The sequence below is a fragment of the Pan paniscus genome, chromosome 13 (assembly GCF_029289425.2).
Source record: "Pan paniscus chromosome 13, NHGRI_mPanPan1-v2.0_pri, whole genome shotgun sequence".
Lineage (NCBI taxonomy): Eukaryota > Metazoa > Chordata > Mammalia > Primates > Hominidae > Pan > Pan paniscus.
The window spans coordinates 74,481,578-74,496,763 of record NC_073262.2 but is presented as its reverse complement, the minus strand read 5'-3'; the positions used below and the strand labels follow the sequence as shown (position 1 = coordinate 74,496,763).

Sequence of the window (15,186 nt, the reverse complement as noted above, 5' to 3'; positions counted from 1 at the left end):
CTTTAAAAAAGTTTTGTTTCTATGGGAAATTATATTAAAGCTATAGGCCACTCACTAAAAAAACTATGGAATATAAGCTGGATTGTGTTCTGTCAAAACATTATTAGAATTATTAAGAATTATTATTTTAACTTTTAAGTTTGGGGGTACATGTGAAGGTTTGTTACATAGGTAAACGTGTCATGGGGTTTTTTTGTACATATTATTTCATCACCCAGGTATTAAGCCCAGTACCCAATAGTTATCTTTTCTGCTCCTCTCCTTTCTCCTCCAGTCCTCCCTCAAGTAGACCCCAGTGTCCGTTGTTTCCTTCTTTGTGTTCATAATAAGCTCTTATCACTTAGCTCCCACTTATAAGTGAGAACATACGGTATTTGGTTTTCTGTTCCTGTGTTAGTTTGCTAAGGATGGTGGCCTCCAGCTCCATCCATGTCCCTGCAAAAGACAGGATCTCATTCTTTTTTATGGCTGCATATTAGAATTACTTTTATCTTTATTTTGTGTATAGCGTTCCTTAGACATAGGACTTTGTTTTCTTTGTGTAATTTGCATTTCTGTGGACCTTCTTTGAATTTTGGATTCATGAGCACATACAGGAAGACATTACTGTCCATTTAGGAATTCCTTTTTTTGGAACATTTTACCTTTTTCACCTGTGATATTTTACCACAAATGGAAGTCTGTTCTCAAAAAGAAAGTTAGGTTTATTTATTAGTCTATTATTAGCTATTATTTATTAGTCATTTAACTCATTTAAATTTAACTCATTTAAATTATTAGATTTGAAGACTTAACTATAGTCTTTAACACAACTTAACTCCCTTTTTGCTGAGAGAAAAGTATGTGTTGTTTAGCATTCAGGGGAAAATTATATATATATTAATATATATAATATATATAATACGTATTATATATTATTATGTATATAACATAATTATATACTTATATATATAATATATAATATAAATATATATAATATAAATACATATATATTATAATTATATATAATTATTATATATTATGTATTATATATAATTATATATTATGTATTATATATAATTATAATTATATATTATGTATTATATATTATGTAAATATATAATGTATACATTATATATATTAGTATATATTATGTACATATATAATATGTCATATATTATATATTAATATATATAATATGTATTATACATATATAATACACATTATTATATATTTTATATTTATATATAATATGTATTATATATTATATATTTTTATATTTATATATAATATGTATTATATATTATATATTATATATTATATATATATTTTATGTATATATATTTTTTTCCTTCATCTCCTTCTCCTATACTGTCATGGCTTTAGGTTTTAATCTTACTTTTTAAGACCAAGAATATTGAATTCAAATCCCAGACTATTGAAGTCATAGATGTAGTTTGCAGACAGAAAAATTTTGTTTTGTTTTCTCTAGCGTTATTTTGCCATTCCAGTCATACATTTTTGTTTTTATAGAATCTAGCCTTTTTTCCCCCTTCCAATGCTTGATATAAAAACTTTAGCTATTTCTCCCTTTTATTCTACCCATTAATAGTGTGTCATTTGAAAGAGGTAGTTCTCCCTATTGAGTTGGTCGTGTGGTTTGGGCAGGTTTGACTTGTTAACTGACATAATCTTGCCTTATCTAATGCATCATCACTGCTCACTGCAGCCTCAACCTCCCAGGCTCAAGTGATCCTTCCACTTCAGCCTCTCAAGTAGCTGGGACCACAGGCATGTACTACCATGCCTGGCTAACTTTTGTATTTGTTGTAGAGATGGAGTTTTACCATGTTGCCCAGGCTGGTCTTGAACTCTTGGGCTCAAGTGATCTTGCCTGCCTCAGCCTCCCAAAGTGCTGGGATTACTGCTATGAGCCACCTCACTAGACCTAATTCTCACTTACAAAATGAGATACGTATAACAAAAAAATGAAGAGAACATCTCTTTAAATGAGGTCTCAACTTATTTCCTATCATACACATATGCTTAGGGAGTAGGTTAAAAATCATTTAAGATTCTCAACTCTTGTTTTGAAAAACACTTAATTAACCTTGTTAAATATCAAATTTTACGACCATAATCATAACCTTAAGGGAAAGAGCATCTTTTCCTTTGGCCCATTTGCTCACGGCAGGCAATCTTCTTAGTGCTGAGTGTTTTCCTTCAGCCTAAATGCTAAAAATTCAGGACACAGTCATTAATAGGGATGACAGCGGTAGCATTTCATTTATGAATATTCATGAAGTGAAATCCATAGCATTAATTACATTAATTTACATACCTGAATACAAGCGAGCCATAAGTGATAACTAAGCCTTAAAAAAATGTTGCTAACCATATATTGTATGTTTTCTTTTAAATGTTATTTAATAAGGGTGAAGGTGACATTTCTATCAAAAGGCATTTGGGTATTTATAGTTAGAAATGTTTTTAGCAAAGAATTAAAGCACAGTATAATCCTTCAGTTTTCATAGGATTTTGTAGGGCTTATAAACATTCTTTAAAGGAAGAAAGTATACAGAAAAATATATGCAGTTGAATACAAGAGAAACCTTTTATATGAATAAGGGTATTAGTGGTTACTTGATGCTTATTTAGGATCATAGGCTTTTTATTCTGTGAGTTTTAATTCAACATATTCTTTTGAAAGGATACATGATTGAAAATAATTCATAATCTGTGAGAATGAAATTTATCTTCATCCAGTTTTGTGATTGAGAAACTCTAAGTGGGGGAAATAACATTCTACATACATTTTTTTTTTTTTTTTTTTTTGAGGCAGAGTCTTGCTCTGTCACTCAGGCTGGAGTGCAGTGATGTGATCTCAGCTCACAGCAACCTCCACCTCCAGGTCCAAGTGATGCTCCCACTTCAGCCTCCCAAGTAGCTGGGATTATAGGCACCTGCCACTATACCTGACTAATTCTTGTATTTTTAGTAGAGAGAGGGTTTCACCATGTTGGCCAAGCTGGTCTTGAACTCCTGAACTCAAGTGATCTGCCCACCTTGGCCTCCCAAAATGCTCAGATTACAGGTATGAGCCACTGTGCTGGCCCAGTGCATTTTTAAAGAAGTTAAAAACATATGCCAATGTGTTTAGTAGGTAGCATAATAGCTATATTGATTTTAAAATGTGAGCTAAAATGCCTGTCTTTGTTTGGACTCCTATTACAAATTACCATAGGTGGTTTAGATAGCAAACATTTATTTCTCATAGTTCTAGAGGCTAGAAAGTACAAGATCAAGGTGCTGGCCGATTCAGTTACTGGTGAGGGCCCTATTCCTAGTCTGTAGACAGCAGGCTGCTTGTTATATCCTTGTTATAAGAGGGAGAGATAGAGGGAGGTCGTCTTTCTTGTGTCTTTTCTTATAATGGCACTAATCCTATCATGAGGGCTCCATTTTCATGACCTAATTACCACCCAAAGTTGCCACCTTCACATACAATCACATTGGGCAGTAGGGTCTCAACACATGAATTTTGGGGAGTCACAAGCATTGAATCTGTAGTAATGCCATAACTTGAATTCCTTCAAAGTATATGAGATTAAATATCATCATTGCCTTGAAAGGACAGATTGTGTATATGTTTTCAACTGTTGTCTTTGAAACAAAGTATCAGAATTAACTGGTTAATCAACATTTTAGAAACTCATTGAAGCATATTCAGTTAATTATACTGAAGCATATTCAATATAGTGGGCCCTCCATCTGCTTGAGTTTCATGTCCTTGGATTCAACCAACTGTGGATGGAAAATATTTGGGAAAAAACAAACAATAAAAAATAACACTACAACAATAAAAAAATACAAAATTTAAAAATACAGTATAACAACTATTTACATCTTATTTACCTTATATTAGGTATTAGAAGTAATGTAGAGATGATTTAAAGAATACAAGAGGATGTGCATAGGTTATATGAAAATACTACACTATTTTAGATCAGGGACATGAGCATCCATGGATTTTGGTATTTGAAAGTAGTATCAGGAATATTTTTGTGCCAGGTGAGGTGGCTTATGCCTGTAATCCCAGCACTTTGGGAGGTTGAGGTGGGAGAATCGCTTGAGCTCAAGAGTTTGAGACCAGCCTGGGCAACATAAACAGACCCCATCTCTACAAAAATTTAAAAATTAGCTGGGCATGGTGGCATGCACCTGTAATCCTAGCTACTTCGGAGGCTGAGTCATTGGGATGGCCTGAACCTGGGAATTTGAGGCTGCGGTGAGCCATGTTTGTGCCACTGCATTCCAGCCTAGGCATCAGAGTGAAACCCTGTCTCCAAAAAAAAAAAAAAAAAAAAAAAGGAATATTTTTGCATTAATTAATAAGTGAAATATAAAATTACTTAGAAATATTTATCTCATTCTATAATTTCTATTTTTGTATATACTTTAAAATACATCTTATGTGTAATTTTATAATGTATATTAAGTTTATGTATATATAATTAAGACGTTGGCAAATATGTGAACTTTTTATTTAGTTTATTCTGTCATTTCATACTGTTTACATAGTATAGAAGGTCTTTTCATAGTGAAAATATTAAAGAACAAGACTGACACACTAATATAGACAAGTTATCTTAGATCCTTTCTTTATGCTGTGGGATACCCGTGAAATAACATCTGGTGGAATTTTTCTCTTTTTTATGATTATAGATTTTTATGTTAGAACTATGGCAGTAGTCATTAGAGATGGTAGATTATGATCAATATTCTCTGATTTAAGAATCAAGTTAATTTTTATACACTTTAGAAAGCTTTTTAAATTTTAAGTTAGTTAAAGAAGGAAAAAAATTTTATAACTGAAATGCTTGTTTACCTGAAAGATTCACTTCTGTAAACTGATAGTGTATTCCCCCAACAGTAGCAGATAAATGAGGCATTAATAGGCTTGTAAAAATTGGGGTAAGGGGGAAGCTACTGTGTATTTGACCTAACATGGTTTTTAAATGCTGACAATAGAGTTATCTATTTTTAAATACATTGCTTTCATTTTTGGCTGCATGAATATCCTATTTTCTTCTTTTAGAAAAGATATTACTGCATTAACAATATCACTTTTAGGTTTTGTTTTTTCTTGTCTTAAAATAGTCAAATTGTAGCTTTTTCACTTGCTGTGTGCTCTTTCAAGATTTTTTTTTACTCGTTTTCTTCTCTGCAGCAGTCTCCTGGGTTAGGCAGGCCTATCTGGCTCCAGATTGCCGAGTCTGCTTACAGATTCACTCTGGGCTCAGTTGCTGGAGGTGAGTGACATGTCTGTGTGCTGTTTGAGGCTTGTGTTAATGTAATATTATCTCACCAGACTGAGGCAGATCAGCAAAGGTGCAGTTCATTGTTCCTATGGGTCACGACTTCAGGGCTTTCTGAAGTGTTCTTTATTTTTACCTATGATCAGGAGACTTGTCGTAGCAATGGCTATGACCATCTGGCTCCAGTCTGTCTTCAGGACAGAACCTCTGTAATGATGTGAAAGTCTGGGATGCAGTGCTGCACTCACCTTAATTATACTGGCTAAGGCCAGTATGAAAAAATGGAAAATGAGACTGTGTTTATGGGACAGGTTAAGAAATTGAGATTCGCTATTATCCTTAGCAAACTAACGCAGGAACAGAAAACCAAATACCACATGTTCTCATTTATAAGTGGGAACTAAATAGGAGCTTATGAACACAAAGAAGGAAACAACAGACACTGGGGTCTACTTGTGGGGGAGGGTGGCAGGAAGGAGGGGAGCAGAAAAAATGACTATTGGATGCTGGGATTAATACCTGGGCGATGAAATATGTACAACAAACGCCCGTGACACGTGTTTACCTATGTAACAAACCTTCATATATACCCCACACCTAAAATAAAACTAAAAAAAAAAAAGAAAGAAATTGAGATTTGGGATATGAATCCCAGAACCTCGTGAAATAAAAGAGCCTCTCAAAGTGACTCAGTTTTGCTTTTCTGCTTGTATGTTTTCCTTTCCCTTATCGCTTGCTTAACAATATCTGGACTTGATGTTTATTTGCAAAAATGAACCTCCCTTCCCTCCCTGTTCACAGCCAAAATTTGAGAGACTGTTTTTGCTTAAATACTCTACTTAGAAAATGTGTACAATCTGAAGTTGCTTTGTTGAGAAGAAGCTAGCAGGTGTGATTAAAATGCTTACGATTTTTTAAGATAAGCCTGAACTCAAAAGACTTTTTTTTTTCTTTTCACTCTCAGTTTTAGAAGTTGCAAACCAGGTTTTGGCTTTCAGCAGTCAAAATGTGTAATACTCTCGTTCATGTAAATAAATTTTTCATTCCCTGAGAAATTCTAAAGCATAGCCGTATTTTCTTTTAAACCAAATTCTATACATAGGGATAGGATAATGTTGAAGTGTGTTTCTAATATTATGGTTGTAACTATGATTAATTTACCAAGATGCTTTATTAAACTAAATTTTAAAATCATAGCCACCTAGTGTACGGATATAGTCATTTTAAGAAGTAACTGGCATAATATTTAAGCATTTAATGGAAAATATAAATAAATGTTATACATAATAGTTTAATGTTGTTATTATAGAAAACTGAGTGTTGATTATCTAATTTGAGAAGTGACTCAATAATCCACTCTGTAGTTTATGAACCTACGATATCAAAGAGCATTCTTGACAGTTGTTTTCTGAAGCAGCTGTATTTATGGATTTCAGTGCTTGCTATAGCCTGCTATCCCTAAGGTGTGTGTGAGGGAAAGAAAAATAATAAACTCTCTTTTGTGAGAATACATGTTGTGTTTTATTTTCTCATCCTTTAAGATAAGATTTGTCATCCTTATGGACTCTCCATTTAATTGTGTTCTTTTTTAAGCCTAAAAATTGTTCTGTTTGTAGCTGTGGGAGCCACTGCAGTGTATCCTATAGATCTGGTGAAGACCCGAATGCAAAACCAGCGTGGCTCTGGCTCTGTTGTTGGGGAGCTAATGTACAAAAACAGCTTTGACTGTTTTAAGAAAGTCTTGCGTTATGAGGGCTTCTTTGGACTCTACAGGGGTGAGTAAGCAAATCCCAGCTGCTGAAGTTAGTGATTTGATCTCACCAGCAGCAGATTTTAACTCACTAATTATGGAAGCCAATATGTAGTATGCCTAGCCAGACTAGGTCTGTTTCTCTCTTTTTATTTTCTCTTTGCTCATTTCCCTTTTTGCATTCTTTCTGGTGATTAGCAATATTAATCTGCAAATAAGGTCTTCATTTCTTCTTCTTGTGATTTATATTTCTTGGTGTCCAAATTATGTGTTTGTCCCAACATGGGTCTATGTCACCATGCTCCTACAAACCAAGGCACATATCTGCAGGTGGAATACAAGGATGATAGTTAAGAAATATAGAGCTGCTTTTCTCAAAGAATTAAAGAGGAGAAATACATCTCTTTCCTGTGAAAAAGAATCCAGGTTACCACTCAAAGATGAGTTTACCCTCCATATATTTATTTCAACTGAAATAAATATCAAATGTTTTTGTCTTTTTTCAGGGACCATTTATAAATTTTTTCCAGTGAGCCATCTGAAGGTTTAAAAAAGAAAAAAAAAGGAAAACCCTTTGGTTCCAAGTCTAATTCTTGCTTCTTTCCCCCACTTAGCTCAGAGGTGTACAGTCAAAACAGAGAGATTTTCTTTCGCAGGGAATGTTAGCAGCCACTCTGGACTGAGCACAGTGCAGTTGGCATCAGAGGCAGCACTGCGCCCCATGCAGAATTCTCCCCACCCCCCGTTGTCTTTGTAGGAACTTGTCTCTTTGGAGAGAGAATGACTTTCATGTATGTGTTTTCACATTAGAATATAGGGTTTCCTTTGGGAGGGAGATTAATTTTTTAATCTCTTTGGGCGCCACTTGGGATTCTTTGAAAATACTCTCTACATGCTCAATTCCATGCCATTTATGTAATTTACTGTACTTGTTTGTTTGCACATACAAGCTCATTAATCCCTAGCCTATTCTGAGCTCTGTTGAACTATTTGGCTTAGAAATCTTCCTAAGAAAGACTGGGCCCGAACAAAGCTTTATGCTCATGGACAGGAGGAAAAAAGCACCGCTGGTTAGCATTATATACAGGTATTCAAGCAAAAAATACAACTCCGATAAACTCATAATTGAAGTAGAGGGTCACAAGGATGTTCATTTTTAGCATTATATATAGAATAAGAGGAGAGAGTTATTCCGAAATCAAACTAGGCTTAAGTACCCTGCTCTTGAGAATGAATGTGATGAGTTTTCCTCAAATATTCAGAACTGTAGTCTCTTTGAATTCCACCTGTACAGCATGTACCCTGTGGAAAGGCGTACAATATCCAGAATGCAGACCTTTCCATGTGAATGCTTGTTTTAACTGATTAAACCATGCATATCCAGATTTTATTTAATGGGGAATCAAGGTTGAGTGGCATTAAGGTTGTTTTTTTCCTTGATATCTCCAATATTTCTTTGTTGAATAATGACCTTTCTCCTCTTTGGTATACTTTTAAATTGCAAAGAAAATGTCCCCTATTAAAAGGAACCTAGATATTTACTGCATAGTTTAGCCTTCTCAATGGATAGATGCTTACAGAAGATTTCATTTGAGAGAGATGTCATGTTAATTAAATGGATGCAATATAGCAAGTAGGGGAGGGGATTGTTGGTTTTATTCAGGATGTAAGCTCATAAAAGCAGTTCTTTAAATGAGAGACTTTTGTATTAGGGAGAAGATTGTAGGAGTCCTGTATGTGAGCACTATGATTATTGAGATTGTCATATATTGCTTGCAACTGGTCCATTATTCTGTCAGATGATTGACAAAATTGTTGACAGATTAGCTAAATTTCTTTGCAGGCAACAATGATAAAATGACACAAATCAGTACTTTATTAAATTCCATGAGCCTTATTGAGGCGAGTTGTAAAACAAATATGCATGCTGACATGGTTGTATGGGAGTTAGATTAAAAGTAATAGAGCCTGATAATCACGAGGGTTAGAAAGTTAAGACTGCCATCTGCTGATTTGTTCTTTTAAATCAGTCTGCTACGCATGAAAGGTGTGTGTGGCTTTGTGTGTATCATTGATAATTCAGCCTGACTGACAGTAGCCTATATGTATGATTACTTGTGGCTCTCAACTTATGGAACTCAGCAGTATCCTCAAAGCAGGCTTAAGATCAGCAGTCAGCAAGCAGGCAAACACATATATAACTCCCCTTTGGCTGGATGATTTAAAGGATATAAAATGTTTATTGTTAGCATCTTTAAAAAATGTATGCAAAAAAGTATGCTAACAATTTGGATAAGCTGTGTGCTTTAGAAAGCTGAGCCCAACAGATGTTGAATTGTTTATTTTTTTCTTTTCCAGTTTACAACCAGCCTGGGGAATTTAACTTTCTAAGGATTATGATTTCCTTTGTTTTGAGGGGATTCTTTTAAAATGTCTTAAGCTTGACATATATTAGTCAATAAGAATACAACAGGCATATGTTTTTGCTTATAGGAGATACTCGTTAAACAATACTTAAAACTGCATTTTTCTTTGCAGTTTTGGCTTCCTTTTAAATAAATGAATATTGAATGCTGTGTTTCTCTGAAGAGAAGATTATGGGAGTTAGTATTCTATAATAACCAAGCCACTGTATGCCATTATGTAGGTAGCATAGTTTGTGGCAAAATCTGGGTATGCTTAACAGCATGCTTTTCAGAGCTTTTCCAAGTGTACAGTGTCTGTGTCTGTTTATATGTTGTTGGTTGTAATAAGGGAGGGAATTTGGTTACATTGTTATTGGCAGTGTTCCCAGAATAGAGAAGACGCATGGCTCCGTTTCTTCTTCATGGACTTTTTGGGAGGTGTTGGATAACTAGGCTTTAAAGTAAGCATGCTTAAGAAGAGGATTTATAGCCTCAAGAAAACGTGACATTATACTGCATTTGTAAATAATTATTACATATGTATACAGAGTTTTAAGGATAATCTTTTTCCCATTTTAATGAAAACTCGGCAATGTTTGATGGGTAAATAATATGGGGGAAACTCTTTGTTGCTGGGCTTGTGTATTCATGTCTGGTACAGCTATATTGCTGATGATTCTTCCCTTTACCTAGGTCTGATACCACAACTTATAGGGGTTGCTCCAGAAAAGGCCATTAAACTGACTGTAAGTTTCTCTCTAACTGAATTTATGTCATTTGTTTAGATTACCATTAAGCCAAAAAGCTAAAATCAAGGCTAGGCATGGTAGCTCATGCCTATAATCTCAGCATTTTGGGTGGTGGGAGGATCACTTGAGACCAGGAGTTCTAAACCAGCATAAGCATAGTAAGAACTCAGCTCTACCAAAACAACAACAACAACAACAACAAAATTAAAAATTAGCCAAGTGTGGTGATTTATGCCAGGAGGCTGATGTGGGAGGATTGCTTGAGTCCAGGAATTTGAGGCTGTAGTGAGCTATGATCATGCCACTGCACTCCAGCCTGAGCAACAGAGTGAGACCCTGTCTCAAAAACAAAACTAAAATTGGTACTGCTGACACTGGCACACTATTGCAGAATTTGTACAACTTTAATTTTACATGTAAGCATTTGATAATTTTAAATTTTATCATAAGACAGATATTTTGCTGACTTGGAAAAGCAACAGTATGCCAGAAGAGAAATGGTTGGGAATTTTGGTTAACTGATGTTGTCTTTCTAATTAGGTTAATGATTTTGTTCGGGACAAATTTACCAGAAGAGATGGCTCTGTTCCACTTCCAGCAGAAGTTCTTGCTGGAGGCTGTGTAAGTATTACTGTTAGGCGCTTCTTGTGACAAATACATTCCGTTGACCTTTTTGCACAGATATAATAGATATCTTAGTGGCATTTCCCTTGAACTCAAGGGATTCTAAGCAGGTTTTCTCAATAATCATATGGAATAAGTTTTAAATTTTATTGTAAAAGCTAACGGGTTTTGAGTGTAGAAAAGAGGTAGCATTTTCCGCCAGTTAGAATGGTGATCATTAAAAAGTCAGGAAACAACAGATGCTGGAGAGGATGTGGAGAAATAGGAACCGTTTTACACTGTTGGTGGGAGTGTGAATTAGTTCAACCATTGTGGAAGACAGTGTGGCAATTCCTCAAGGATCTAGAACTAGAAATACCATTTGACCCAGCAATCCCATTACTGAGTATATACCCAAAGGATTATAAATCATTCTACTATAAAGACACATGCACACATATGTTTATTGTGGCACTATTCACAATAGCAAAGACTTGGAACCAACCCAAATGCCCATCAGTGACAGACTGGATTAAGAAAATGTGGCACATATACACCATGGAATAATATGCAGCCATAAAAAAGGATGAGTTCCTGTCCTTTGCAGGGACATGGATGAAGCTGCAAACCATCATTCTCAGCAAACTATCACAAGGACAGAAAACCAAACACCACATGTTCTCACTCATAGGTGGGAATTGAACAATGAGAACACCTGGACACAGGGCAGGGAGCATCACACACTGGGGCCTGTCATGGGGTTGGGGGTTGGGGGAGAGATAGCAGTAGGAGAAATACCTAATGTAAATGATGAGTTGATGGGTGCAGCAAACCAACATGGCACATGTATACCTATGTATCAAATCTGCACATTGTGCACATGTACCCTAAAACTTAAAGTATAATAACAAAAAAAGAGGTGGCATTTTCATCAGCTTTATCTCTTTGATGCTCCTAAAGCATTACCTTCCAGACTTTTTTAAAAGTTCTAATTCCTATGCCTTTTAAGAAATAGAGTACAGAAAATATAGTAGTGGGTAGAGTTACCATTCATATATGTTAACTGGAAGTTTAAAACAAGTGTGAGATGGCTGATTAATTGGGCCCTTATATCTTAGGTATAGGACTGAGTAAGCCATTGTTTAATAATAATTTTTCTTCTTTAGAGGCCAGAGGGTATGGCAAACAATAATAACGGTAACTACATTTCAGCTATTGACAGAAATTCTGAACCAAGAGACTCAGATATTTACTTAGCGCACAAAGGTTTCTGTCTTTAAAGTGTAAGCATGACATTGGCTTTGGACCAATTCTTAAATCTATTTGCAGCTCAACTAATTTCATTTGTGGTATTTGTTTCATATTTGATAACACATGGTTCGTTTAAGACTTGTTTAGTCCATTTTGTTCTTGGAAACATTAATAACTTCCAGTTGAATTGGCTGACAGTCTTGGCTAAAACTTCCTCAGTTGCTTGTGAAACCTGAAGTGATGAGGTCAGTGACCTTGGCAACATTTAATTCAGAGACACTGCCTCGGGGGTCAGAGAGAGAGAGAGGTTGCTCCAGGTTTTCTTTGATATGTGTCAGTGTGGCACATACCTGAGTCCTCTGCAGACTTGCTTTGGAAGAGGTGGACTGCTGTGTGGGTGTGTGTGTGCCTGTATGCATGCCCCAGCACATTCTCAGGAAGGAAATCTCTTTGGCTACATTTCTTTTTTAATGAAGAGTTAACAGTGGACATAGAATAAAACTTTTGCTTAGGTGGATCACCAAAAATGAAGTTTCTCTTCTTCCTTTATTCCAATTAGATTCTGTAATTGGTTCTTATCTAGAGAGAGAACCTTTGCCAATCATAAATATTCTTTTTCTTGGTCGTTTTAAGTTTCTGTTTGGTTAAGAAGCTTTCTAACTCATTTTTATCACAGCACATGCATACCTTTGCCAGAAATATAAGTCATGCTCTTTCTGTTCCATGTAGCTAATTATTTGTTTCTATTTGCAATATCCAGGTTTTTGGTCATGAAGCTGACCTGTTTCCATGTCTGACATGTGACCTAAGTGGTTAAACCAAAATAAGATGTTTAGTTCCTTTGTTCTTCCTAGCTACCGACCCTGTTTATAGGTTTGAACTTTAGGAATCTCTATTGAAGTCTGGGTTGCCTTGAGGGTTGTGCTGACACTCTAAATCTCTTCCTTAATCATGACTCATTTCTGGAGGCTTTGATGGATTGTCTAGTGGGAAATTGACAGCATGAAAAATAGTCAGGTTGGACTCTAGGCAGAATGATAAGGTTGTCTGCAGTTATTCACCACAAACGTTTTCTGCTTCCCCCTTGCTCTAAATCTCTTCTTTCAGGGAAGAAGAAAAAAGTGCAATTATTGAGTTTCTACTGACAAATTCAGTTATGCTATGCTATAAATGATTGTTAAAACATAATTCACTGTTTCTCCCCAAAGTCTATAAATTTCAACAGAGAATAAAGTCTTAAAAAGAATGAGTCTCTCTTTATAGAATATCAGGCTGTATGGGACATAGGATACTCCATTTCCTAAATGATACCTGGCAAACAGCCACCAGATTAACACTGTGAAGAGTGGCTGTCTGTGAGCCTGACCCTGAGTCTTCACCATCCTGAGTAGTGGTGGTGATACGATGTACGGTGTCCTTATGGCTTTTGGCTGAGTGCTGTCAGTGCCACTAGTGAGAAGAATGCTGCTGTTCTTCCAAAAATTACCCAATTTTAAAGATGCACCTAATGCATTAACCTATTGCAGGTTAATTAGGAAGAAATGGCTCAAATTGAGTTCTAGGCTTTTTTTTCCCAGAGGAAGGATTAGCTAGGACCTAGGCCTTGAGTTCCCTGTAGATGAGAGGGAAATTTTATTACCATGGAAATGACAATATTCCCTTTTAGGAAAAATGGTGTGTGTTGACTAGATCATGAAGTGACCTAGAAGTGAAAATCTCTAGTCCTTGGGCATTATATATTTTGTTGTTGTTGTATGTTTTGTTTTATTATCTGGTTTGTTTTTGTTTTCGTTTTTGTTTTGAGATGGAGTTTTGCTCTTGTTATCCAGGCTGGAATGCAATGGCACGATCTCGGCCCACCGCAGCCTCCACCTCCCAGGTTAATGCGATTCTCCTGCCTCAGCCTCCCTAGTAGCTGAGATTACAGGCATGTGCCACTGCACCCGGCTAATTTTGTATTTTTAGTAGAGCTGGGGTTTCTCCATGTTAGTCAGGCTGGTCTCGAACTCCCGACCTCAGGTGATCCACCGGCCTCGGCCTCCCAAAGTGCTGGGATTATGGGCGTGAGCCACCACACCCGGTCTTTATGATCTGTTTTTAAAGGCATGTGATTTTTGTTTTTTTGTTTGTTTGTTTTTCTTCTTTTTTGAGACAGGATCTCAGTCTGTTGCCCAGGCTGGAGTGGCGTGGTGCGATCTCAGCTCACTGCAGCCTTGACCTCCTGGGCTCAAGGGCTCCTCCCATCTCTCAGCCTCCCCAGTAGCTGGGACTACAGGTGCATGCCACCATCCTCTGCTAATTTTTGTATTTTTTGTAGAGTTGGGGTTTCATCATGTTGCCCAGGCTGGTCTCGAATTCCTGGGCTCAAGCAACCCACCTGCCTTGGCCTCCTAGTTTTGGGATTACAGGTGTGAGTCACCAGGCTGGCCAAGGCCTGTGATTTTTGATACATGCAAAAGAATACAAACAATATAATTACAGAATAATAATAAAATGAGCATCCATGCTTCTAGCACCCAACTTAACTAAAACGTTACTACTATTGTTGATGTTGATTATTGCTTTTGATGTAGCTTGAATCAGCTAATGAGGAATAAATACCTTTCTTACTGGGCTGAACATTTTATAGGGATTATCTCATTATTGTTCCCAACTAGAGTTGAAAAAACTAAAACCTTAGTGAAATCCAAATTTTGACTTAGTAAATATCAAAATTGTGGTTCAAACCACTTCTATCTCCAAATCCATATTCTTTCACACTTGATATAGGTTTTCATTTGTTCTTTCATATATTCACTTACTCATTGAATACCTGATATGTTTCATGCAAATTTTAAAAATACCACCTTTAGGCCGGGGGTGGTGGCTCACGCCTGTAATCCCAGTACTTTGGGAGGCCGAAGCAAGTGGATCACCTGAGGTCAGGAGTTCGAGACCAGCCTGGCCAACATAGTGAAACCCCGTCTCTACTGAAAATACAAAAAAATTAGCCAGGTGAAGTGGCGCGTTCCTACAGTCCCAGCTACTTGGGAGGCTGAGGTAGGAGAATCCCTTGAACCCAGGAGGCGGAGGTTGCAGTGAGCTGTGATCGTGCCACTGCACTCCAGCTTGGGCAACAGAGTGAGACTCTG

General features: G+C 36.3%; 1 protein-coding gene across 3 annotated transcripts in view; it reads left to right on the top strand.

Annotated features, from left to right (window-relative positions):
- The window catches only part of SLC25A12 (solute carrier family 25 member 12), a 223,384-nt gene that overhangs the window by 187,441 nt on the left and 20,757 nt on the right, over positions 1-15,186 (top strand). For all 3 annotated transcript variants that reach the window (XM_008978011.3, XM_003824264.5, XM_034954503.3), the window contains 4 exons: positions 5,210-5,291; positions 6,914-7,072; positions 10,146-10,198; positions 10,742-10,822. In XM_008978011.3, the coding sequence (XP_008976259.1) occupies positions 5,210-5,291; positions 6,914-7,072; positions 10,146-10,198; positions 10,742-10,822 (375 nt within the window). The remainder of the gene's footprint in view (positions 1-5,209; positions 5,292-6,913; positions 7,073-10,145; positions 10,199-10,741; positions 10,823-15,186) is intronic.